We start from the raw sequence: 23,969 nt of genomic DNA on the forward strand, positions 1-23,969 counted from the left end.
AATGTTTGCTGTCTGGCTTCCAAAACACAAAGTCCTTTTTCACAGAAACTGCATTTTAAGTTATAATTTCCCCAAAGCTGCTTGTGCTGCCACAAAGTCCAAGCTTTTAAAAATCTTGCAGGCTTTTGGTCACGAGGTGCGGACGCCATCTTTTGGGTACCCTTTTTAAAATGTCCATGCAGGGTCCCTTTTATTAATAACCTTGGGGGAATGTGGGAATATTGCAAATCTTACATGATCAGGTTTGATTGACAGAAGGGTGCAAGACATTGTGACGCATGTGTCACTCTGTTTGGTTAATTGAATGTATGGAGACCTCCTTTTGAAATTAAGATATAAAGATAAGAGGGATTGGCATCCCTAAGATAATCAGTACTGGGAAGATAAGGTGCCACATAAAAGGTTGTTACACAAGATAAGGGCACATGGGGCTGGGGGTAATGTTTAGCACGGATAGAGGATTAGTTAATGGACAGAAAACAGAGAGTGTGGATAAACGTGTCATTTTCCAGTTGGCAGGCTGTAACTAGTGGGGTGCCGCAAGGATCAGTGCTTGGGCCTCAGCTATTTACAATCTATATTAATGACTTAAATGAAGGGACTGAGTGCAATGTATCCAAGTTTGCTGATGATACAAAGCTAGGTGGGCAAGTAAGCTGTGAGGTGGACAAAAAGAGCCTGCAAAAGCATATAGACAGGTTAAGTGAGTGGGCAATAAGGTGGCAGATGGAGAATAATGTGGGGAAATGTGAGATTATTCACTTTGGTAGGAAGAATTGAAAAGCAGTTTATTTTTTAAATGGTGATAAACTATTAAATGTTGACGTTGAGAGATTTAGGTGTCCTCGTACAAGAAACACAGAGTTTGCATGCAGGTACAGCAAACAATTCGGAAGGCAAATGGCATGTTGGCCTTTATTGCAAGGGGGTCGGATTACAAGAGTAAGGCAGTCTTGCTACAGTCGTACAGGGCCTTGGTGAGGCCACACATGGAGTACTGTGCACAGTTTTGGTCTCCTTATCTAAGGAAGGATATACTTGCCTTACAGGTGGTGCAACAAATATTCACTAGATTGATTCCTGGATGAGAGGGATGTCCGATTGAGTAGATTGGGTCTATACTCACTGGAGTTTAGAAGAATGAGAGATGATCTCATTGAAACATATAAGATTCTGAGGGCGATTGACAGGGTAGAGGCTGAGAGATTGTTTCCCCTGACTTGAGAGCCTAGAACTAAGGGGCATAGTCTCAGGATAATGGGTCGGCCTTTTAAGACTTAGATGAGGAGGAATTCTTTCACTCAGAGAGTTGTGAATCTTTGAAATTCTCCACTCGAAAGAGCTGTGGATGCTCAGTCCTTGAGTATATTCAAAGCTGAGATGGACAGATTTTTGAACTCTAAAGGATTCAAGGGATATGCGGATCAGGCAGGAAAGTGGAATTGAGGTCGAAGATCAGCCATGATCTTATTGAATGGTGGAGTAGGCACGAGAGGCCGTATGGCCTATTCCTACTCCTAATTCTTATATTCTTATGATTAACCGGGTTAACTTCTGAGGCAGCATTATTCAGTTACAAGCAGAGAAAAGTGTACAGATAAATAGCTGAACTTACGCAGGAAATTCAGTGTAACACTATAAATCAGTATTAATTGACACTGAGTATTAATAATAGCACTAATCTGAGTTTGAGTTTATTCATTTAATAATTGTCTGAGATCAGAGGGAGATGAGTGTTAAGCCAGCTCAGATATTGTCGCTCGAGCGTAATGGTGGGGTCAGTTGCAAAACAAATATTCAGGCGGAATGGATAATCTAGCTGCCGATAGCAATGGCACTGCCCCAGGAAGTGTTCTCAGACTGCCCCAGTACCGGGTCGAGACTGCCCCAGTACCGGGTCGAGACTGCCCCAGTACCGGGTCGAGACTGCCCCAGTACTTGGTGGAGATTGCCCCAGTACTGGGTGGAGACTGCCCCAGTACTGGGTCAAGACTGCCCCAGTACTGGGTGGAGAATGCCCCAGTATTGGGTGGAGACTGCCCCAGCACTGGGTGGAGACTGCCCTAGTACTGGGGCGAGACTGCCCCAGTACTGGGTGGAGACTGCCCCAGTACTGGGTGGAGACTGCCCCAGTACTGGGTCGGGACTGCCCCAGTACTGGGTCGGGACTGCCCCAGCACTGGGTTGAGACTGCTCCAGTGCCAGATTTAGCACCAGTTGGATACTGTGAAAATTGTCCAGTTAATATTTTCCATTAAAGTACCACAATTCAACACTGCTGCTCTTGAGGCCAGTTTGAGCTTGGTCTGATTTGATTAAAGCACACTATCTATTACATACAATGCAATGTTAATACAGGTTATAAACAATATATGCTAAATGAGAATAAAGAATTTTGTAGCAGTTGTACAAATGCCAGCTTAAAAGTAAAGAGAAAAAAGTAATCACTAAAAAGGAATTGATCAGATTCCCTCTGTGCCAATCTTACCCACATCCTGTGGCTAATGAGAGGGAACCCAGCCACTGCAGACTGTAGGTGGGAGTTGTTGGGAGAGCAGGAGTTCCTGTCTGCAATGTGCAGTGGCTGGAATCCTATATATAAGCACCAGGACTCGGGTGGAGCACGACTGAAGGATCATGATGTGGGAAATCTAATGCTCATTAATTCTACCCGGGCCCACCCTGCCCCACATTGCTGCCTGTGATTGGAGTGGGCAGAGGAAACTTCAGCTAGAGTTGTATCTGGATCCTGGCTGAGTTGCTGGCTGTTCCGGGGAACTTGCACTGAAATAACAGTGGGAGTACACCAGAACGGCAGGGGATTTTTAATGTAATTGTTTACAAATTGAACAAGAAATTTTCCCTTAAAATCTCAGGCGTAGTAAGAAGTTGTGCATGGTTATGGGTTTCTGTAGAATCAGGCCTGTTTCTGTATCTTTCCCCTTTGTGCTGTTCCAAGTATGGACCCCAATCAGGAGCTGATGTGCAAGCAGCAGAAATTTTCTGTGAAAGGAAAAGTGAAAAGTTTAATCATTTTTGCTTGATTTTTACTGACTATTAACTGCTAACTAGAAGAAGCCTTGTTCTTAATCAAATTATCCTGCAGTTTGTTCCAACACACGGCAGCTTATATTGTACCTAAAAATATTTATCACAGAGATTACACTCCCATGTCTAAACTCTAATTTAACAGGCAGTACACTGGCAGTGAGATACACTAAAGGCAAGTGTGGTATTTCTAAATAATCACTGTTGAAAATACTTTACTGCAGCTATTGCCACGTCAATTTTAGAAGAGTTACTGGACCATTAAGATATTTTCCCTTGATGAAAAAGCTAGGAGATCTAATTCATAACTATTTGATATAGGACACATCACTAACTGATTATAATTAGCTTTTTCTATGCCTAGATCTCTGACTAAATTGGGCCATGTAACGACTGTTTTTTCATGGTCTGCACAGTGTGGTCTTAAATGGAGTGCCCCTAAACAGAGTGTAAAAGTTGGGAATTTGGAGAGAGTGGGAATTTGGTGCAGAGGGCGAAGGAGGTGCTGCTTTTTGCCTCCACTACTTAGAGCGGTTTATGTTACATGTAAAAATTTAATCTACCTATAACATAAACTAGATCAAGTAATTAGTTAAAAAACTAAACTTTTAGCTAAGTTAATTAAATATATAAGCATTAATTAAGTGAATAAATAAAACAGGTTCTACTGGGATGGCAGTGCAGGTGGTGTACCGTAACTGCAGCATGTGGGAGTTTGTGGAGAGCATTGCGATACCGGATGACCACGTCTGCAGTAAGTGTCTGCATCTCGAGGAACTTCGGCTCAGAGTTGTTGAGCTGGAGTCCGAGGTGGTGCTGTCAAAGAAGTCTTGGTGAGTTGCTGCAGTGCATCTTGTAAATGGTACACACTGCAGCTATGGTGCGCCGATGGTGGAGGGAGTGAATTTTTAAGGTGGTGGATGGGATGCCAATCAAGCGGGCTGCTTTGTCCTGGATGGTGTTGAGTTTCTTGAGTGTTGTTGGAGCTGCACTCATCCAGGCAAGTGGAAAGTATTCCATCACACTCCTGACTTGTGCTTTGTAGCTGGTGGAAATGCTTTGGGGAGTCAGGAGGTGAGACACTCATCGCAGAATACCCAGCATCTGACCTGCTCTTATAGCCACAGTATTTATCAGGCTGGTCCAGTTAAGTTTTTGGTCAATGGTGACCCCCAGGATGTTGATGGTGCGTGATTCTGCGATGGTAATGCCGTTGAATGTCAAGGGAGGTCTTTAGACTCTTCTTGGAGATAGTCATTGTCTGGCACTTGTGTGGCATGAATGTTATTTTCCACTTATCACCCCAAGCCTGAATGTTGTCTAAGTCATAATGCATGTGGGCATGGGCTGCTTCATTATCTGATGAGTTGTGAATTGGAACTGAACGCTGTTCAATCATCAGTGAACATCCCCACTTCTGACACTATGTTGGGGGGAAGGTCATTGATGAACCGGCTGAAGATGGTTGGACCGAGGACACTGCCCCAAGGAACTCCTGCAGCAATGTCCTTGGGCTGAGATGATTGGCCTCCAACAACCACAGCCATCTTCATTAGTGTCTGGAATGACTCCAGCCACTGGAGAGTTTTCCCCGATTCCCATTGACTTCAGTTTTACTAGGGCTCCTTGATGCCACACTCAGTCAAATGCTGCCTTGACCGGCGCAATTGACAAATTTGCTGGAGTTCTTTGAGGATGTAATGAGCAGGGTGGATAAAGGGGAACCAGTGGATGTGGTGTATTTGGATTTCCAGAAGGCATTCAATAAGGTGCCACATAGAAGTTTACTGCACAAGATAAGTGCTCACGGGGTTGGGGGTAATATATTAGCATGGATAGAGGATTGGCTATCTAACAGAAAACAGAGAGTCGGGATAAATTGGTCATTTTCTGGTTGGCAAACGGTAACTAGTGGGGTGCCACAGGGATCAGTGCTGGGGCCTCAACTATTTACAATCTATATTAATGATTTGGATGAAGGGACCGAGTGTAATGCAGCCAAATTTGCTGATGATACAAAGATTGGTGGGAAAGTAAGTTGTGAAAAGGACACAAAGGGCCCGATTTCCCCGAAGGTGCGGGGAATTGTCGGGTTCCCTGAATGTCGGGTTCCAACCTGAATCTAAATGGGTCAGCCAGCTGCACGCAATTTTTGCTCAAGTGGCCAATTTATTTCCAGCGTGTGGGCACCCTTGCTAATTGTCCATTTCCAGTCAGAGAGCCCCGCAGTATGATATCATCATTCGTGGTGCTTTCAAGGTCCAAAGCAAGCAGTGCATCCTCTGAAGGCTTCCAAACGATCCATACAGGATGGCAGAGGAGCCTGCAGCAGCTGTGGCCAGTGCCAGACCCTGAGCTGCCTCCAAATTCGACGAGCCTTTATTGGATGGGGTTAGGGCCCACAGGGAGGTCCTCTTCCCTAGGTCAGGGAGGAAGAGGCCTCCCACTGAGACCAAGGCTGCATGGATGCAGGTGTCAGCAGATGTCAACTCGCTGGGAGTCACCAGAAGAACCTTGGCATTACATCTCTAACTCCTTCCTTTACTCCCCCACAGTACCATCCAGAGCCCCCGTCCCCACTGTGGAGGAGGAAGAGGCTGTGCAGCCAGACTCCTCAGAGGAAGCTCCAACCTCTGAGGGCGCAGCGTCAGCAGAAGTAAGCACACCCAGCACCAGCGCAGACACTCACAACTCGGAGGGACCTTCGGGGCATAGAGTAGTGTTGTCACCTGGTGTTTCACAACTCACAAGTGAGCATCAGCAGATTGTGGAGACAGGGACAGCAGTGGAGAGTCCTCGTCAGAGGGCACAGGACTCTGCCAGCTCAGCTCAGCTGCATGTCGACCCTCTGCCTCTGGGTCCATCCGCAAGAGAAGAGGTGATGGATCTCCATGCACAGATGCAGGAGTCTCTGGCAGGTTTTGTCTCCAGGGTCGCTGCGAGTGTGGAGCGAATGGAAGAGTCCATTGCAAAGATGAGCTGTCATTGGCGCATGAGCGCATCACCGTGGAAAGATTGGCACCCTCCATGGAGGAGATAAGTCGCCAGGGTATGGAAAACATGGTGAGTGTTCATAATAGAATGACATCTCTTGAGGAGCGATGGGCATCTATTGAACAGAGAAACCAGACCTTCACGGAAGTCCTTCTGAGTAGGACTGCCAGTGCAGATACGGGTCCCCATGGCCCCTGATGCGCAGCAAGGTGCTCTCAAGCCACATCCAAGTGCTGGCCCCTTCTGGCCTGTGCCGCTTCAGGTGAGTGAGCAGCAGCCTGGCGCTCCTGCTGCTGATGCTGCTGTTCCTGGTTCTGCTTCTGACGCCTCTGCTGCTGGAGATCCTCTAATGGCATGAAGGGAAGGGAAAAAAGGCCTCCCATACTTCTGGTAGATGCCTCCGTTGAGGAAGCGCTGAGTGAGGGTGCCGAGAGGTCCTTCCCAGGAGCTCACATTGGAGAAGTGTGTGAGGCTTCAACCTTCCACAGCTGTGCCTAAGCCTTCAACAAGGTCCTGCAGCCTACAAATGCTGGCTGATTTAATCCCTTCAGTCCTGATTGACCTGCAGCTGAAAGCAAGCAAGCCAACTTTGTTCACGCCAGGTTTCACCAGCGGTGTTCCCACCAGGCGTGTTTTACTTGGGGAAAGGCTGAAAATTCCAAGGGACCCTGAAAATAGGATTAAACATGCCAATTATTGGTGATTAGGCTCCCGCCGACCATTCCCACCTGCTGCGGGCGGGACTGATTCGGGTCGCGCTGAAACACCGGGGCGAAAGTCAGGCAGGGCGGGGAATCGGGCAGGGGGGGTCGCGACCCCCTATTTCTGCAATTTTCAGCCCCCGCCCGCCTGAAACCCCGCTCGACGGCTCCAGGAAAATCAGGCCCAAAGTATCTGCAAAGGGATATAGGCAGGCTAAGTGAGTGGACAAACATTTTGCAGATGGAGTATAATGTGGGAAAGTTTGAGGTTATCCACCTTGGTAAGAAAAATAAAAAAGCAAATTATTATTTAAATGGAGAGAGATTACAAAATGCTGCAGTACAGAGGGACCTGGGGGTCCTTGTGCATGAAACACAAAAAGTTACCATGCAGGTACTGCAAGTAATCAGGAAGGCAAATGGAATGTTGGCCTTTATTGCAAGGGGGTTTGGAGTATAAAAGCAGGGAAGTCCTGCTACAGCTGTACAGGATATTGGTGAGGCTACACCTGGAGTACTGCGTACAGTTTTAGTCTCCTTATTTAAGGAGGGATATACTTGCATTGGAGGCAGTTCAGAGAAGGTTCATGAGGTTGATTCCTGGGATGGAAGGGTTGTCTTATGAGGGAAGGTTGAGCAGGTTGGGCCTATACTCATTGGAGTTTAGAAGGATGAGAGGTGATCTTATTGAAACATATAACATATACTGAGGGGGCTCGACAAGGTAGATGCAGAGAAGATGTTTCCCCTCATGGGGGAATCTAGAATTAGGGGGCATAGTTTCAGAATAAGGGGTTGCCCATTTAAAACTGCGATGAGGAGGAATTTCTTCTCTCAGAGGGTCGTAAATCTGTGGAATTCTCTGCCCCAGAGAGCTGTGGAGGCTGGGTCATTGAATATATTTGAGGTGGAGATAGACAGATTTTTGAACAATGGAGCTGAGCCCAAGATCAGATTCAGCCATGATCTCATTAAATGGCGGATCAGGCTCGAGGGGCCAAATGGCCTACTCCTGCTCCTATTTCTTATGTTTTTATGTTTTTATGTTGATGTCAAGGGCAGTCACTCTCACCTCAGCTCTGAAATTCAGCTCTTTTGTCCATGTTTGGACCAAGGCTGTAATGAGGTCTGGAGCCGAGTGGTCCTGGCGGAACCCAAACTGAGCATCGGTGAGCAGCTTATTGGTGAGTAAGTGCCGCTTGATAGCACTGTCGATGACACCATCCATGCTGCTGATATAGATTAGACTGATAGGGCGATTATTGGACAGATCAGAATTTTCCTACTTTTTTTTGTGAACAGGACATACCTGGGCAATTTTTCACTTTGTCGGGCAGATGCCAGTGTATTAGCTGTATTGGAACAGCTTGGCTAGAGGCACGGCTAGTTCTGGAGCACAAGACTTCAGCACGACAACCGGGATGTTGTTGGGGCCGATAACCTTTGCTGTATCCGGTGCGCTCAGCCGTTTCTTGATATCACGTGGAGTGAATCAAATTGGCTGAAGACTGGCTTCTGTGATGGTGGGGACCTCAGGAGGAGGCTGAGTGGATCATCCACTCGGCACTTCTGGCTGAAGATGATTGCAAACGCTTCAGCCTTGTCATTTCCACTCGTATGTTGGGCATTGAGGATGAGGATTTTCATGGAGCTGCCTCCATGAGGATAAAAGCAGAGAATAATTGCTCTGCATTCTACTGTCACTGCAGTACTTTCATCACTTTCAAGAAGCTGCAGACACTCCTGGCACAGGACCTTGCAAAAATCCTCTCTTAATATGGATTCTTCAGCCTCCACGACAGTCCCAACTCCCTTTCCTTCTCTGTCCTTCCACGTACTGGAACTGTTCCAAGCATGGACACTTCACACACCCAGACACACTCGGCACACCCAGACACATTTCACACACCCAGACACACTCGGCACACCCAGACACACTCGGCACACCCAGACACATTTCACACACCCAGACACACTCAGCACACCCAGACACATTTCACACACCCAGACACACTCGGCACACCCAGACACACTCGGCACACCCAGACACATTTCACACACCCAGAAACACTTGGCACACCCAGACACATTTCACACACCCAGACACACTCAGCACACCCAGACACACTCAGCACACCCAGACACATTTCACACACCCAGACACACTCAGCACACCCAGACACACTCAGCACACCCAGACACATTTCACACACCCAGGCACACTCAGCAAACCCAGACACATTTCACACACCCAGACACAATCAGCACACCCAGACACACTTCACATACCCAGACACACTTCACACACCCAGACACATTTCACACACACAGACACAATCAGCACACCCAGACACATTTCACACACCCAGACACATTTCACACACCCAGACACATTTCACACCCAGACACACTCGGCACACCCAGATACATTTCACACACCCAGACACAATCAGCACACCCAGACACACTTCACACACCCAGACACATTTCACACACCCAGACACATTTCACACACCCAGACACATTTCACACACACAGACACACTCAGCACACCCAGACACACTTCACACACCCAGACACACTCGGCACACCCAGACACATTTCACACACCCAGACACACTCAGCACACCCAGACACATTTCACACACCCAGACACACTCAGCACACCCAGACACACTTCACACACCCAGACACACTCAGCACACCCAGACACACTTCACACACCCAGACACATTTCACGCACCCAGACACACTCGGCACACCCAGACAACCAGACACACCCAACCACACCCGGACACACACACAGACACACCCAGACACCAAGACACATTCTCACACACAGGCACCCAGACAAACTTCAGACACCCAGGCACACTCCACGACACTCAGACAAACCCAGATACCCACACACCCGGACACACTCCACACACACAAACACACCCAGACACCAAGACACACTTTCACACCCAGACACACTCCACACACACCCATACACCCTTCCCACATTCAGATACACTCTAAACACCCGCACAGCCGGACACTCTCCGCACAGCCGGACACTCTCCGCACAGCCGGACACTCTCCGCACAGCCGGACACTCTCCGCACACTCTCCGCACATCCATACAGACTCCGCACACCCATACAGACTCCGCACACCCAGACAGCATCTCCGATCAACCAAAGTACAAGCGTCTGTAACTCCGGAAGCAGTCACAGTGTGGCAGCGGTGAAGAGTCGATCAGCTGCTGCATCATTTAAAAATGTCAGGCCCATTTTCCATCTAAATAAAATAATGTGCAGCAAAAGTAGGTCATCTTCAAAGAAACTTTTCTCCCGAGTGGCCAGTGTCAATTCTCGGGATACGAACCATCAATATTGGGAGGGTTGGGAACCTAGGCCTCCCCTGCCCTGGCCCCTGTTCTCTCCTACGAGACCCTCCTGAAAGCCCCTTCCCCATGTCTGACCAGCTGGCCGGAGAGAGTTCATTTGGTGTTGGCCACCGGCCTCCGGCTGCTCGAGCTTCCTCTCCTCCCCGCCAGCCAGCTCCCACTTTCGGCCCATTTTGGGCAGGCAGCTGACATGTAGCGCTTTAGATGAGGCACAGAAATTAACACTTAGGCCCAGGCCTCAAACATAGGCCAAGGAGTCTGTTTAGCATGCACCGTCCCCACAGCCCCTCCCAAAACCCCCTGGGGTGAAAATCAATCCTGATATAGCAACCAATCTCAAACTAGTGTCTGATGTGCAATGCACAGTCCACAGACTGGAGTTATACTGTTGACTGTGCTTCAGTTCAGGTTGCACAGAGCAGCTGTTAAAGAACCCTGTGCTGCATGCTTGGCTCACATTGCAGAGCTCTGCTAATTCTTAGGGTGATGTGAGTTGGTGGAAGTTTCTGCTTTCTCCTAATCTTAAAACCATTGAATAGTGAGTTTAGAAAGTACCCAGGAAATCTAATGGGCCCTAATACACTGGGCAGTCAGATCAGGACCTGACTGCAGAGTTATACTGACACTTGTGTCATTGAGCATTTCAATCTGTACCAAATGGCAGTAAGTCTGCATCCTAAATCAGATTGTAGGTCAGTATAGTTTTAATTTACATTTTATCGGTTTCTCAGTTTACAGAACTCCAAAGAGTCAAATACCAACATTGCTGAAAAGATAATTAACAGAATTATCTGCTGCGTCTTTCTGTGTGTTTGTAACAATCGTGTTCTAATATTATGGCTATGTTCCCTCTAGTCTCCATTTAGAGAGGTGAGGACATTTCCAGTTATACAGAGCAACTTGTGAGCTCGCTGCCAATAGGAGGATTTATGAGTTCTCGCCATCTCCTGGAGGTTTACTTGATTGTCTTCGGGGATCAGAGAGGAATTCCCAGAGTTTTTCCCCAATTGGCCTGCTATTTTCTTGCCTCTCCCAGGGGGATACAGACTGGGGGAGGGGGATCAATGATACATGTGGCTGCACCATCTGGACAAGGGGTGGGACTGATGGGCTGGATGGGCTTTTCCATCCTTTGCATATTAAAGTTCATGTGCATGGACTCGTGTGGAAAGGCACAATGGTGGACTCACTGAGCTTTGTGCAGTTGAAGCATTTCTGCTTAACATGTATAGTTAAAACAAGTATTAATGATTTGACTATTAATGTTACAATATCCACTCTTCAGCATTAGGCACAGACTGTCATTTTATCACCGCACCCTTCGATCAGTCATTATTTGTGCGCCCAGCTATCTCCCTGTGATACTCTAGTTGTCTTCATCCATTCATACACAGTAATTGATGAAACCCTTTGCGGGAATATGCCAAGTCATTCCTCCAATCCCATCCTAACCCACCCAATGAACATCAGGGTACATGTCTCTGTCATCAGCCCCACGCTACTCAGGGCAGCCAATACAGCTCAGTAACTTGATCTATTTCCTTTATACAGGCATCTCCTAAGGATGTCGAGCCCCAGTGGGTTTGTACTCTGTCCCTTCACCTCTGGGGCACTGGGATGAAATATCACTGCTTCTGATGGCAGCAACTGAAATGTATTTGATTTCTTTTCAACCCAGATAACAGTGCTTGTAGCCTCACAGCAAGAAGATGTCCATGATGGGGAATAAGTTGTCAATTTTATGCATTGGAACCAAAAGGATGGCAGGTAATGGCCAGATTTTTAATGTTTCGACCTGCCTGGTGCAGGGTGGGGTGTGGGGGGTCGGAGGATGGTAGAGTGCGGGAACCCGCACGTGTGCAACGTCATCAGTAAGTTCCCCACCCGGAGGGCAACCTGATTTACAGGCTCGCTTCCAGTCGGGCGGGGAACGCTGGTCAAAAGGCCGCAACCTCAGGTAGATGCGAGCCCCGACCACGGTGGGGGGTTCCGATCCGGGTGGAGAGGGTGTTTGGGCTGATGGTGGGGGAGCTTGAGGATTGCTCGCTGAGGCTGTCCTCACCTCACTGCAGCTGCCAGGAATCCCGAGGCCCACAGTTAAACCTGCACAGCAGGTTAAATCTGAGACTTGCAGCCTCATTATAATATTTAAAGTGCCAACCCATCTCCTGGGAACGGGTTGGCTGCCCGCCCCCGTCCCACTTCCTTTAAACCTGGAAGTGGGTTGGTTGTGGTCGAGATTCAAATTTTTTATACTTTAACCTCCACAAGGTGTGTGTGTGTGTGATTGTATCTGTGTGTGTGAGAGAGTGGGAAAGCATTGAGAGAAGCTCTTCCCAGATTGTGTCGAATGCCATTGTTAGGACTGAGTAGAGGGGAGTATCTGTCTGTGGCTGGGATATACTGAACTGGGAGTCCTTGGTGCTGACACTGGAGTCAGCTACTGATTGACTTTATTTCAATAATGGCATGAATCAATTTAAAATTAAAATTGAAAGATTGGCTAAATTCCCGGAGAAACAGCGTGAATGCCTAAAAATTATTTACAACTTTTTTAGCTACCTGAATGGTCTACCACTGAGGGTACGGTGAAAGGTTGGGAGAACTTCACAGAAAATCTGTTCCTTACTCTTTGAAAGGTGTTTCATTACCTGACACAAGGTGGAGCCCTCAGATTGGGCAATTTTCACAATGGCGACAATGGGGATCCACAGAATACAGAAGATTATCATACACCAGCCAAGTGCTGTTGCCCAGACAGGGTACTCAACAGTTCCATATGTTGGTGGGGCAGATGTTGCGAAGGACCAGATTAAGATTGCCTGAATGAAGTGATTGCACAAAACAAGATCAGAAACAGAATGAGATAGACTATCTGCAGCTTGAATATTTTCAATTTAAATCACTAAAAGATGAAACATCTCCTTACTGCCAGCAAGCACGGAGAGATAAAAAACCAACACGCTCTCCACCACAGCCAGAAGAGCCAATTCCTTTCACCAATCATCATCTCAATGTCCTTGATGAATCGGTTTATCCCTGTGAACAACAAGAAAGCAGGAATACACAATCATTAGTTTGTCCTGTCTTTAGGGCAGCTTGTTTTCTGTAGAAGTTCTTCCCGTACTGGGGGTCACTAATGAACAGGTTAATTAAGAGAAGGGATCACTCAGGACTTCAAACAGGACACGCAAATTGCCCCCGTCACCAATCTGATTCCCCATGAAGGTAAAATATTCATATAAAATCCAGAGGAACAAGTGCTCACTCTAGAAAAGGCTCATGTTTCAGATCTGTGCTGAGATGGACAGGCCCCCTGTTATCAGAATGGGGGAGGATGGACTATCAAAGTAAGGCCTCTGTCCTGAGCTAAAGAATAGCAAATGGATTGCAGGTCAGAAGAAACATCATGAAGACACTGAAGCAGGACCTGTCCTGTTGTTCCATCTGCCTTGATAGTTGGAAGAAACTGGGAACTGGCTGAGTCAAGTGACAAAAGTAGCCGGTAGGTAATCTTTCGTCTCTGCTGTAAATTGACTGCCACCACTTTCCTTACAACCGTGCTTGACATATCATTTATTTTACAGCTTTCTGACAACAACTGAGCAGTGGAGTATTATAAACAGAGAGGGAGCAGAGAGCCAGAGCGGCAGAGTAATTTAAACAGAGCGGGAGCGGAGAGCCAGAGCGGCAGAGTACTGTAAACAGAGCAGGACCGGAGATCCAGAGCGGCAGAGTACTGTAAACAGAGTGGGAGCGCAGAGCCAGAGCGGCAGAGTACTTTAAACAGAGCGGGAGTGGAGAGCCAGAGCGCAGAGTACTTTAAACAGAGCGGGAGCAGAGCCAGAGTGGCAGAGTACTGTAAACAGAGCGGGAGTGGAGTGCCAGAGTGGCAGAGTACTGTAAACAGAGCGGGAGCAGAGAGCCAGTGTGGCAGAGTACTGTAAACAGAGCGGGAGCAGAGAGCCAGAGCGGCAGAGTACTGTAAACAGAGCGGGAGCAGAGAGCCAGAGCGGCAGACTAATTTAACCAGAGCGTGAGCAGAGCCAGAGTGGCAGAGAACTGTAAACACAGGGTGAGTGGAGAGCCAGTACGGCAGAGTACTGTAAACAGAGTGGGAGCGGAGAGCTAGAGCAGCAGAGTATTTTAAACAGAGCGGGAGCAGAGAGCCAGAGTACTGTAAACAGAGCGGGAGCAGAGAGCCAGAGTGGCAGAGTACTGTAAACAGAGTGGGAGCGGAGAGCTAGAGCAGCAGAGTATTTTAAACAGAGCGGGAGCAGAGAGCCAGTACGGCAGAGTACTGTAAACAGAGCGGGAGCAGAGAGCCAGAGCGGCAGAGTACTGTTAACAGAGCAGGAGCAGAGAGCCAGAGTGGCAGAGTACATTAAACAGAGCGGGTGCGGAGAGCCAGAGAGGCAGATCAGTGTAAACAGAGCGGGAGAGGAGAGGCAGAGCGGCAAAGAAAATTAAAAAGAGTGGGAGCGGGGAGCCAGAGTGGCAGAGTACTGCAAACAGAGCGGGAGCAGAGAGCCAGAGCGGCAGAATACATTAAACAGAGTGGGTGCGGAGAGCCAGAGAGGCAGATCACTGTAAACAGAGTGGGAGCAGAGAGCCAGAGCGGCAGAGTATTTTAAACAGAGCGGGAGTGGAGAGCCAGAGCGGCAGAGTATTTTAAACAGAGCGGGAGTGGAGAGCCAGAGTGGCAGTGTAATTTAAACAGAGCGGGAGCAGAGAGCCAGAGCGGCCAAGTACTGTAAACAGGGCGGGAGCAGAGTGCCAGAGTGGCAGAGTATTGTAAACAGAGCGGTAGCGGAGATCCAGAGCGGCAGAGAACTTTAAACATAGCGGGAGCGGAGAGCCAGAGTGGCAGATTATTTTAAACAGAGCGGGGGCGGACAGCCAGAGTGGCAGTGTAATGCAAACTGACCTGGAGTGGAGAGCCAGAGCAGCAGATTACTATAAACAGAGCGGGAGCGGTGAGCCAGTGTGGCAGAGTACTATTAGCAGAGCGGGAGTGGTGAGCCAGAGAGGCAGAGCGGCAGAGTACTGTAAACAGAGCGGGAGAAGAGCCAGAGCGGCAGAGAAATTTAAACAGAGTGGAAGCGGAGAGCCAGAGAGGCAGAGCACTGTAAACAGAGCGGGAGCAGAGCCAGAGTGGCAGAGTATATTAAACAGAGTGGGAGCGGTGAGCCAGAGAGGCAGAGCACTGTAAACAGAGCGGGAGCGGAGAGCCAGAGCGGCAGAGTACTTTCAACAGAGTGGGTGCGTAGAGCCAGAGAGGCAGAGTACTATAAACGGAGCGGTAGCAGTGAGCCAGAGCGGCAGAGTACTGTAAACAGAGCGGGAGCGGAGAGCTAGTGCGGCAGAGTATATTAAACAGAGCGAGGTGGAGAGCCAGAGCAGCAGTGTAATGCAAACTGACCTGGAGCAGAGAGCCAGTGTAGCAGATTACTGTAAACAGAGAGGGAGCAGAGAGCCAGAGCGGCAGAGTATTTTAAACAGAGCGGGAGCAGAGAGCCAGTGAGGCAGAGTACTGTAAACAGAGAGGGAGCAGAAAGCCAGAGCGGCAAAGTACTGTAAACAGAGCGGGAGTGGAGTGCCAGAGCGACAGAGTATTTTAAGCAGAGCTGGGGCGGAGAGGCAGAGTGGCAGTGTAATGTAAACTGACCAGGAGTGGAGAGCCAGAGCGGCCGATTACTCTAAACAGAGCAGGAGCAGAGAGCCAGTGCAGCAGAATACAGTAAACAGAGCGGGAGCAGATAGCCTGTGCGGCAAAGTACTGTAAACAGAGAGGGAGAAGAGCTAGAGCGGCAGAGTACAGTAAACAGAGCGGGAGCAGAGAGCCAGAGTGGCAGAATATTTTAAAAAAGCGGGAGTGGAGAGCCAGAGTGGCAGAGTACTTCAAACAGAGCGGGAGCGGAGAGCCTGAGCGGCAGAGTGCATCAAACAGAGCAGGAGCAGAGAGCCCGAGAGGCGGAGTACTATAAACAGAGTGGGAGCAGTGAGCCAGTGCGGCAGCGCACTGTAAACAGAGTGGGAGCGGAGAGCCAGAGCGGCAGAGTACTGTAAACAGAGCGGGAGCAGAGAGCCAGAGTGGCAGAATATTTTAAACAGAGTGGGAGCAGAGAGCCAGTGTGGCAGAGTACATTAACAGAGTGGGTGCAGAGAGCCAGAGAGGCAGAGTACTATAAACAGAGCGGGAGCGGTGAGCCAGAGCGGCAGTGTACTGCAAACAGAGTGGGAGCAGAGCCAGAGCTGCTGAGTACATTCAACAGAGTGGGTGCGTAGAGCCAGAGAGGCAGAGTATATTAAACAGAGCGGGAGCAGAGAGCCAGTGAGGCAGAGTACTGTAAATAGAGCGGGAGCAGAAAGCCAGAGCGGCAGAGTATTTTAAACAGAGCGGGAGCAGAGAGCCAGTGAGGCAGAGTACTGTAAACAGAGCGGGAGCAGAAAGCCAGAGCGGCAAAGTACTGTAAACAGAGCGGGAGAAGAGCCAGAGCGGCAGATCACTATCAACAGAGCGGGAGCGGAGTGCCAGAGTGGCAGAGTATTTTAACCAGAGCCGGGATGGAGAGTCAGAGCGGCAGATCACTGTAAACAGAGTGGGAGTGGAGAGCCAGAGTGGCAGAGTATTTTAAACAGAGCGGGAGCAGAGAGCCAGTGCGGCAGACTACTTTAAAAACAGCAGGAGCAGAGAGCCAGAGCGGCCAAGTACTGTAAACAGAGAGGGAGCAGAGAGTCAGTGTGGCAGATTACTGTAAACGGAGCAGGATCGGAGAGCCAGAGAGTTAGACTATGGCAAACAGAGTGGGAGGGGAGAGCCAGAGTGCCAGATTAATTTAAACTGAGCGGGAGCGGAGAGCCAGTGAGGCAGAGTACTGTAAATGTAATGATATCAGCAAATAGTGATGGTATTTGCCTGTTTGTTTATGATGCCTTACCAGCATGTTTGCCTGATTGATTGCTTGTGCCTGACCAGCAGAGGGCATGTGACAGAGACAAGCAGTTTAGTTTTAGTTTCGCTTTTAGATGGATCACGAGCATGGTGTCTCCTGTAATGCTGTTAAAAAGAGTTGAACAGACTTTAGATTAAAAGACATTCTCTTTCATAAATGTCTCGTCATTGAACCCACATACAAATCAATACATGGTGTCAGAAGTGATTGAAAGAGATGAAGAGGAAAAATCTGAAGTTAAATCAGCTCTCCACATATTAGCAAGCCAAAAGAGAACATCGTTACTTACCATTAGAGAATAGCTAACAAAGTGAAAAATGGAAGGATTACTCCCACCGACGAAGCTTCAGTTAACAGGTAATGTGGCTGAAAATTGGAGAAGGTTCAACGTTTGGAGTTGTATTTAGCGGCAATCGGAGCTGACGAGAAAAGTGATAAAATGAAAGCATCAGTGTTCTTACATGTCGTGGGTGATGAAGCGTTGGAGGTGTATAATAACTTCACATTCGCTGCTGATAGAGACAATATGAAGCTAGATAAAATAATGGAACAGTTTGAGGCCTACTGCATACCTAAACATAATGTGACGTTTGAGAGGCACAGATTTTTCACATGTGTACAGAAAACGGGAGAGACTATTGATCAGTATGTGACTGAACTGAGAAACCGAAGCAAATCGTGTGAATTTGGGGGACTGACAGACTCGCTGATAAAAGACAGACTGGTGTGTGGTATTCCAGATAATGGTCTAAGGGAAAGACTGCTAAGAGAGCAAGATCTAGACCTGGGAAAAGCCATAGCACTGTGTAGGGCTACAGAGACTGTGAAGTTGCAGGCAAAGGAGCTGTTCAGTGACAGTAGCTGCAACGTGGATGCAGTGAGAATGAACGGACACAAACCGTTCAACAAAAAGAGCGCCAATGTGAAAAAAGAGGCGTGGCCAGCGATCGAAAATGAAAGGGACAATCGAAAGACATGTAGTCGATGCGGTACACAGCATACACCAAGAAAGTGTCCAGCATATGGTAAAACATGCAATAGTTGCAACAAAAACAACCATTATGCCCGTTGCTGCAAGAACCAAGCGCAACAAAGCAAGGTCCATACAGTAGATGAAAGCGAGATAGAGGAGTTCAATGTAAATGTTGTGTCTGAAAACAAAGAAGAAAAAAGAGACTGGATGTTGACACTAAAAGTGAATGACATACATATTCCATTTAAATTGGATACTGGAGCACAAGTTAATGTGATATCAGAGACTGATTTTAAGAAAATTAGACCCAGACCAAAGATACATGGAATAAAAGTAAAAGTGACAGGACACTCAGGTACTGATATACCAGTGAAAGGAAGATGCATTGTCAAAGTAACACACAAGGACAGAGAGCACACGCTAGCATTAATCGTGGTGCCAAAGGATGTGCAAGCCATACTAGGTTTAAAAGCCTGTGAGAGACTGAACCTGGTAAAGAGAGTCCTCGTTGTGGAAAGCGAAGGAGAGACAGTCTATGATGAACTCATGAAAGAGTACAACGACCTATTTAAGGGTCTAGGCTGCCTTCCAGGAGAACACACGATCAGAGTAGATAAAAGTATACCAACGGTCATACATCCATGCAGAAAAGTTCCGTTTGCTCTTCAAAAGCAACTGAAAGTAGAGTTGGACAGGATGGAAAGCCTGAACATGATTCAGAAGATAGATGAGCCAACTGAGTGGGTGAGTTCCCTCGTCGTTGTGGACAAAAAGAATGGAAAGCACAGAATTTGCCTGGATCCAAGAGATCTAAACAGAGCAATAAAGAGAGAGCACTTCAAGCTTCCTACACGTGAGGTAATCATGTCACAGTTTGCAAATGCAAAGTATTTCAGCAAGTTGAATGCATCATCAGGATTTTGGCAGATGAAGCTGGACGAGGCAAGTTCAAAACTGTGCACGTTCAACAGTCCATTTGGCAGATACAGATTCCTAAGGTTACCATTTGGCATTGCCTCAGCTCCTGAAGTGTATCACAAAACTATCCATATGATCTATGAGCACCTGGAAGGAGTTGATACATCAATGGATGAGATCATAGTATGGGGAACCATGAGAACTGAGCATGACGAGAGACTGAAAAAAGTGCTGGAAGCAACAAGGAAAACAAACCTGAAGCTGAATAGAGAGAAATGCCAGCTCGGGGTGACAGAACTGACATTCATGGGAGATATCCTTAGCAGTGAGGGCATCAGACCAGATCCCAGAAAGGTGTCTGCCATTGAGAACATGCCAAAGCCACAAAGCAAAAAGGACGTGCAGAGGTTTAATGGAATGATCAACTACATGGGTAAATTCATATCCAACCTCTCAGAAAAGATGGCGCCACTGAGAAGACTAACTGAAAAGAACATAGAATGGGAATGGAATCATGAGCATGAGAAGTCATGGAGCGATCTAAAGAAACTGCTCACAGAGGAACCAGTTCTGAGGTTTTATGACCCAGCGAGACCCATCAAGATATCATCAGATGCATCACAGAGTGGGCTTGGTGCCGTTCTTCTGCAAAAATATGACTACTGGCAACCTATTGCATATGCATCGCGCTCAGTGACAGACGCGGAGACGCGATATGCTCAAATAGAAAAGGAGCTGCTCAGCATCACATACGCCTGTGAAAGATTTCACCAGTTTGTGGCAGGACAAGCAATCAGTGTAGAGACTGACCATAAGCCCTTGATTGCATTGTTCCAAAAGCCACTAAATAGCTGTCTGCTTAGAATACAAAGAATGATGATCAGGCTGCAACGCTATACACTGAATGTTGCGTACACACCGGGTAAGCTTATGTATACAGCAGACACGTTGTCCAGAGCTGTTGACCCAAGTGAGCCCGCAAACACCAAAATGGATGAAAAAGTGAACGCCTACGTGGACATGATCACAAGTGCACTGCCCATAGCAGATGCAAAAATGGAGCTCATAAAGAATGAGACAAACAACGATGAAACAATGAGACGACTGAGAAAAAGCATCTTGGATGGATGGCCCAAAATGAAGCAAGACTGCTCACCTGACATGGCAGAGCACTGGAACTGCAGGGCGGAACTATCAGTGGTCAAAGACATCATCTACAAAGGAAGTAAAATAGTTATCCCAAAGAGTCTGAGAAAAGAGATGCTAAAAAGGATCCATGGAGGACATCTGGGAATCAAAAAGTGTAAGAAAAGAGCACGAGAGGTGATGTACTGGCCACGAATCAACCAAGATGTGACAAATGAGGTGTCAAACTGCACAATATGCCTGAAATATCGAGCAAGCAATCCGGTAGAACCACTAAAGCCACACCCAGCGCCAGACAGACCTTACCAGAAGGTAGGCGCTGACCTATTCATATGTCAAGGGAAGGACTATCTTGCAGTCACAGACTATTACTCCCTGTATCCAGAGGTTTGTAGACTGTACACCACCACTGCAGATGCTGTGATAACATGTATGAAAGCCATATTCTCCAGACATGGCGTGGCAAGCGAGGTCTTCACAGACAACGGACCCCAGTTTTACAATGCAAGTTTCCGACACTTTGCCAAAGAGTGGGACTTTGTCCACACAACGTCAAGTCCTCACTTTCCACAGTCCAATGGCCTAGTGGAAAAATCGGTCCAGACAGTGAAAAGGCTGATGTACAAGGCAAAAGACAATGGAACTGACTTCTACCAGAGCATGCTTGTATACCGCACAACGCCGCTCGAGTGTGGTAAGTCACCAGCCCAACTTCTTATGGGACGTCGGCTAAGGTCAAACCTACCCATCCCGGAGAACCTCCTGAAAACAAAAGAGGGGGAGAAAGTGAGGAAGTTCAAAGAACAACAGAAAGAAAAGCAAAAGTACTACTATGACAGAGGAACACAAAACCTACCTGAACTCCACACTGGTGACCAAGTAAGGTTCAAAGACAAAACAAACATATGGACTCAGAAGGGAACTGTCCTGAGTGAAGTACAACCAAGATCATACACCATTCAGACAGATGAGGGTGCTGTTCTGAGAAGAAATCGTCGAGATCTTCTCATGGGACCAGCCACAGCAGGTCAAAAGACTGATACTGTTGAACAACCTGATCACACAGCAGGTCAAAAGACTGATACTGTTGAACAACCTGATCACACAGTTGAGAACACATCATCTGAGGCAACAACTCAGATTCAAGGACAATCAATCAGAAAATCCTCAATACGCGTGAAGCCTCCTGAGAGACTCATTGAGCAAATTTAAGGACTCTTGTTATAGAAGGAAGTAATGTTATCTTATTCTTTCTTCAAGTTCTAGAGTATTTACATATTTCATGTGAACACACAAAGCAAGGTTAAAAAACCTTGATCATGATAATGATAATGTAAGTTCATTAAGTGTTACAGTTAAAATGCAGATTAATACAAAGAAAACATCTTGTTAGTTAAAAGTAAAATACTTTTGTTTTAAGAAAGGGAGATGTAATGATATCAGCAAATAGTGATGGTATTTGCCTGTTTGATTATGATGCCTTACCAGCATGTTTGCCTGATTGATTGCTTGTGCCTGACCAGCAGAGGGCATGTGACAGAGACAAGCAGTTTAGTTTTAGTTTCGCTTTTAGATGGATCACTAGCATGGTGTCTCCTGTAATGCTGTTAAAAAGAGTTGAACAGACTTTAGATTAAAAGACATTGGCCTAGAAATTGAGTAGCCTTAGCGCCGCATTTGAGGCGCTAGAGGGCCTAGCGCCGGAGTTATGGCCAGTTGGGAAATTGAGTGGGGCCCTTCCGTCGGCGTTAAGCCGGTAGCGCTGCGCCGGCACCGATGACGTCATCGGTGTGCGCAGCGTCCCGGTTGCCATGCCGACGGGCCCCAGCGCCGAAATTCAGTTGCGGCCGCCTCGCCCGTGGCAGCCGCAACTAAGACTCTGGCAACCGAGTCTTCCCCGAGTTAGCGCCGGCGCATTAAGGTCGCGCGGCGGCCGGCCGCTTTCCCGTCGGCTGCCTGCCCGCACCTCGCTCCCCGGACTCCTCCACCCCCCCCCCGCGGAACAGATGCGTCTGGCCTGCAAGCCCGGCACTTGTCCGAGGTGCCGGGCTCATTTTTTCAATATTTGAACGGACAGCGGGCGGGTGCAGGCAGCTCCTCCTTAACTGAAGGAGGAGGCCTGCACTTCCCCAGCCTGCCGCACCGCATCGGGTGCCGCAGCGCCGGATTAGCGCCGCAATTCGGCACTCAGCGCCCATTGGGAGGCGCTCACGCCCGCCAGTAGCGCCGGCAGCCGTCTGGGCGCGGCGCTACTGAATTTTTGGCACGCGCAAGGGAATTAGCGCCGGCGCTAAATTTCCGGCGCTAAAGCCCTGGCGCGGCGTCAACTCAATTTCTAGGCCATTCTCTTTCATAAATGTCTCGTCATTGAACCCACAAAGAAATCGCTACAGTAAACAGAGCGCGAGCGGAGAGCCAGAGAGGCAGAGTACTATAAACAGAGTGGGAGCGGTGAGCCAGATTGGCAGAGTACTATAAACAGAGTGGGAGCAGAGAGCCAGAGCGGCAGAGAACTGTAAACAGAGCGGGGGCGGAGAGCCAGAGAGGCAGAGTACTTTAAACAGAGCGAGAGCGGCAGAGTACATTAAGCAGAGCGGGAGCGGAGAGCCAGAGCGGCAGAGTACTGTAAACAGAGTGGGAGTGGACAGCCAGAGTGGCAGAGTACTATAAACAGAGCGGGAGCAGAGAGGCTGTGTGGCAGATTACTGTAAACAGAGCGGGAGCAGAGAGCCAGAGTGGCAGAGTACTGTAAACAGAGTGGGAGCAGAGCCAGAGCGGCAGATCACTGTAAAGAGAGCGGGAGCGGAGAGCCAGAGCGGCAGAGTATTTTAAACAGAGCGGGGGCGGAGAGCCAGAGCGGCAGAGTACTGTAAACAGAGCGGGAGCAGAGCCAGAGTGGCAGATCACTGTAAAGAGACCGGGAGCGGAGAGCCAGAGTGGCAGATTACTGTAAACAGATTGGGAACAGAGAGCCAGAGAGTTGGAGTGCTGCAAACAGAGCAGGAGCAGAGAGCCAGAGAGGCAGAGTACTGTAAACTGAGCGGGAGCGGAGAGCCAGAGCGGCAGAGTACTGTAAACAGAGCCGGAGCAGAGAGCCAGTGTGGCAGAGTACTGTAAACAGAGAGGGAGCAGAGAGCCAGAGTGTCAGAGTACTGTAAACAGAGCGGAAGCGGAGAGCCAGAGTGCAGAGTACTGTAAGCAGAGCGGGAGCAGAGCCAGAGCGGCAGAGTACATTAAACAGAGCGAGAGCGGAGAGCCAGAGTGGCAGTGTACTGTAAGCAGAGCGGGAGCAGAGCAAGAGCGGCAGATCACTGTAAACAGAGAGGGGGCAGAGAGCCAGAGCGGCAGAGTATTTTAAACAGAGCGAGAGCAGAGAGCCAGTGAGGCAGAGTACTGTAAACAGAGCGGGAGCAGAAAGCCAGTGTGGCAAAGTACTGTAAACAGGGCGGGAGATGAGCCAGAGCGGCAGATCACTATCAACAGAGCGGGAGCGGAGTGCCAGAGCGACAGAGTATTTTAAGCAGAGCTGGGGCGGAGAGGCAGAGTGGCAGTGTAATGTAAACTGACCGGGAGCGGAGAGCAGCAGATTACTGTAAACACAGCGGGAGCAGAGCCAGAGCGGCAGATCACTGTAAACAGAGAGGGAGCAGAGAGCCAGTGCGGCAGAGTCTTTTAAACAGAGCGGGAGCAGAGAGCCAGTGAGGCAGAGTACTGTAAACAGAGCGGGAGCAGAAAGCCAGAGCGGCAAAGTACTGTAAACAGAGCGGCAGAAGAGCCAGAGCGGCAGATCACTATCAACAGAGCGGGAGCGGATTGCCAGAGTGACAGAGTATTTTAAGCAG

General features: G+C 48.4%; 1 protein-coding gene across 1 annotated transcript in view; it reads right to left on the minus strand.

Annotated features, from left to right (window-relative positions):
- Positions 1 to 1,737: 1,737 nt before the first annotated feature.
- LOC147124920 (sodium- and chloride-dependent neutral and basic amino acid transporter B(0+)-like) overlaps positions 1,738 to 23,969 on the minus strand; it is a 617,991-nt gene continuing 595,759 nt past the window's right edge. Inside the window, exons 25-27 of the mRNA XM_085988400.1 lie at positions 13,064 to 13,173; positions 12,786 to 12,956; positions 1,738 to 3,003 (exon numbers count right to left, since the gene is read on the minus strand). Coding sequence (XP_085844526.1) covers positions 2,839 to 3,003; positions 12,786 to 12,956; positions 13,064 to 13,173 — 446 coding nt within the window. The 3' untranslated portion in view covers positions 1,738 to 2,838. The remainder of the gene's footprint in view (positions 3,004 to 12,785; positions 12,957 to 13,063; positions 13,174 to 23,969) is intronic.

This window comes from Somniosus microcephalus, chromosome 1 (genome assembly GCF_052327205.1).
Source record: "Somniosus microcephalus isolate GS21.2 chromosome 1, FLI_Smic_1.0, whole genome shotgun sequence".
In the NCBI taxonomy this organism is placed as follows: domain Eukaryota; kingdom Metazoa; phylum Chordata; class Chondrichthyes; order Squaliformes; family Somniosidae; genus Somniosus; species Somniosus microcephalus.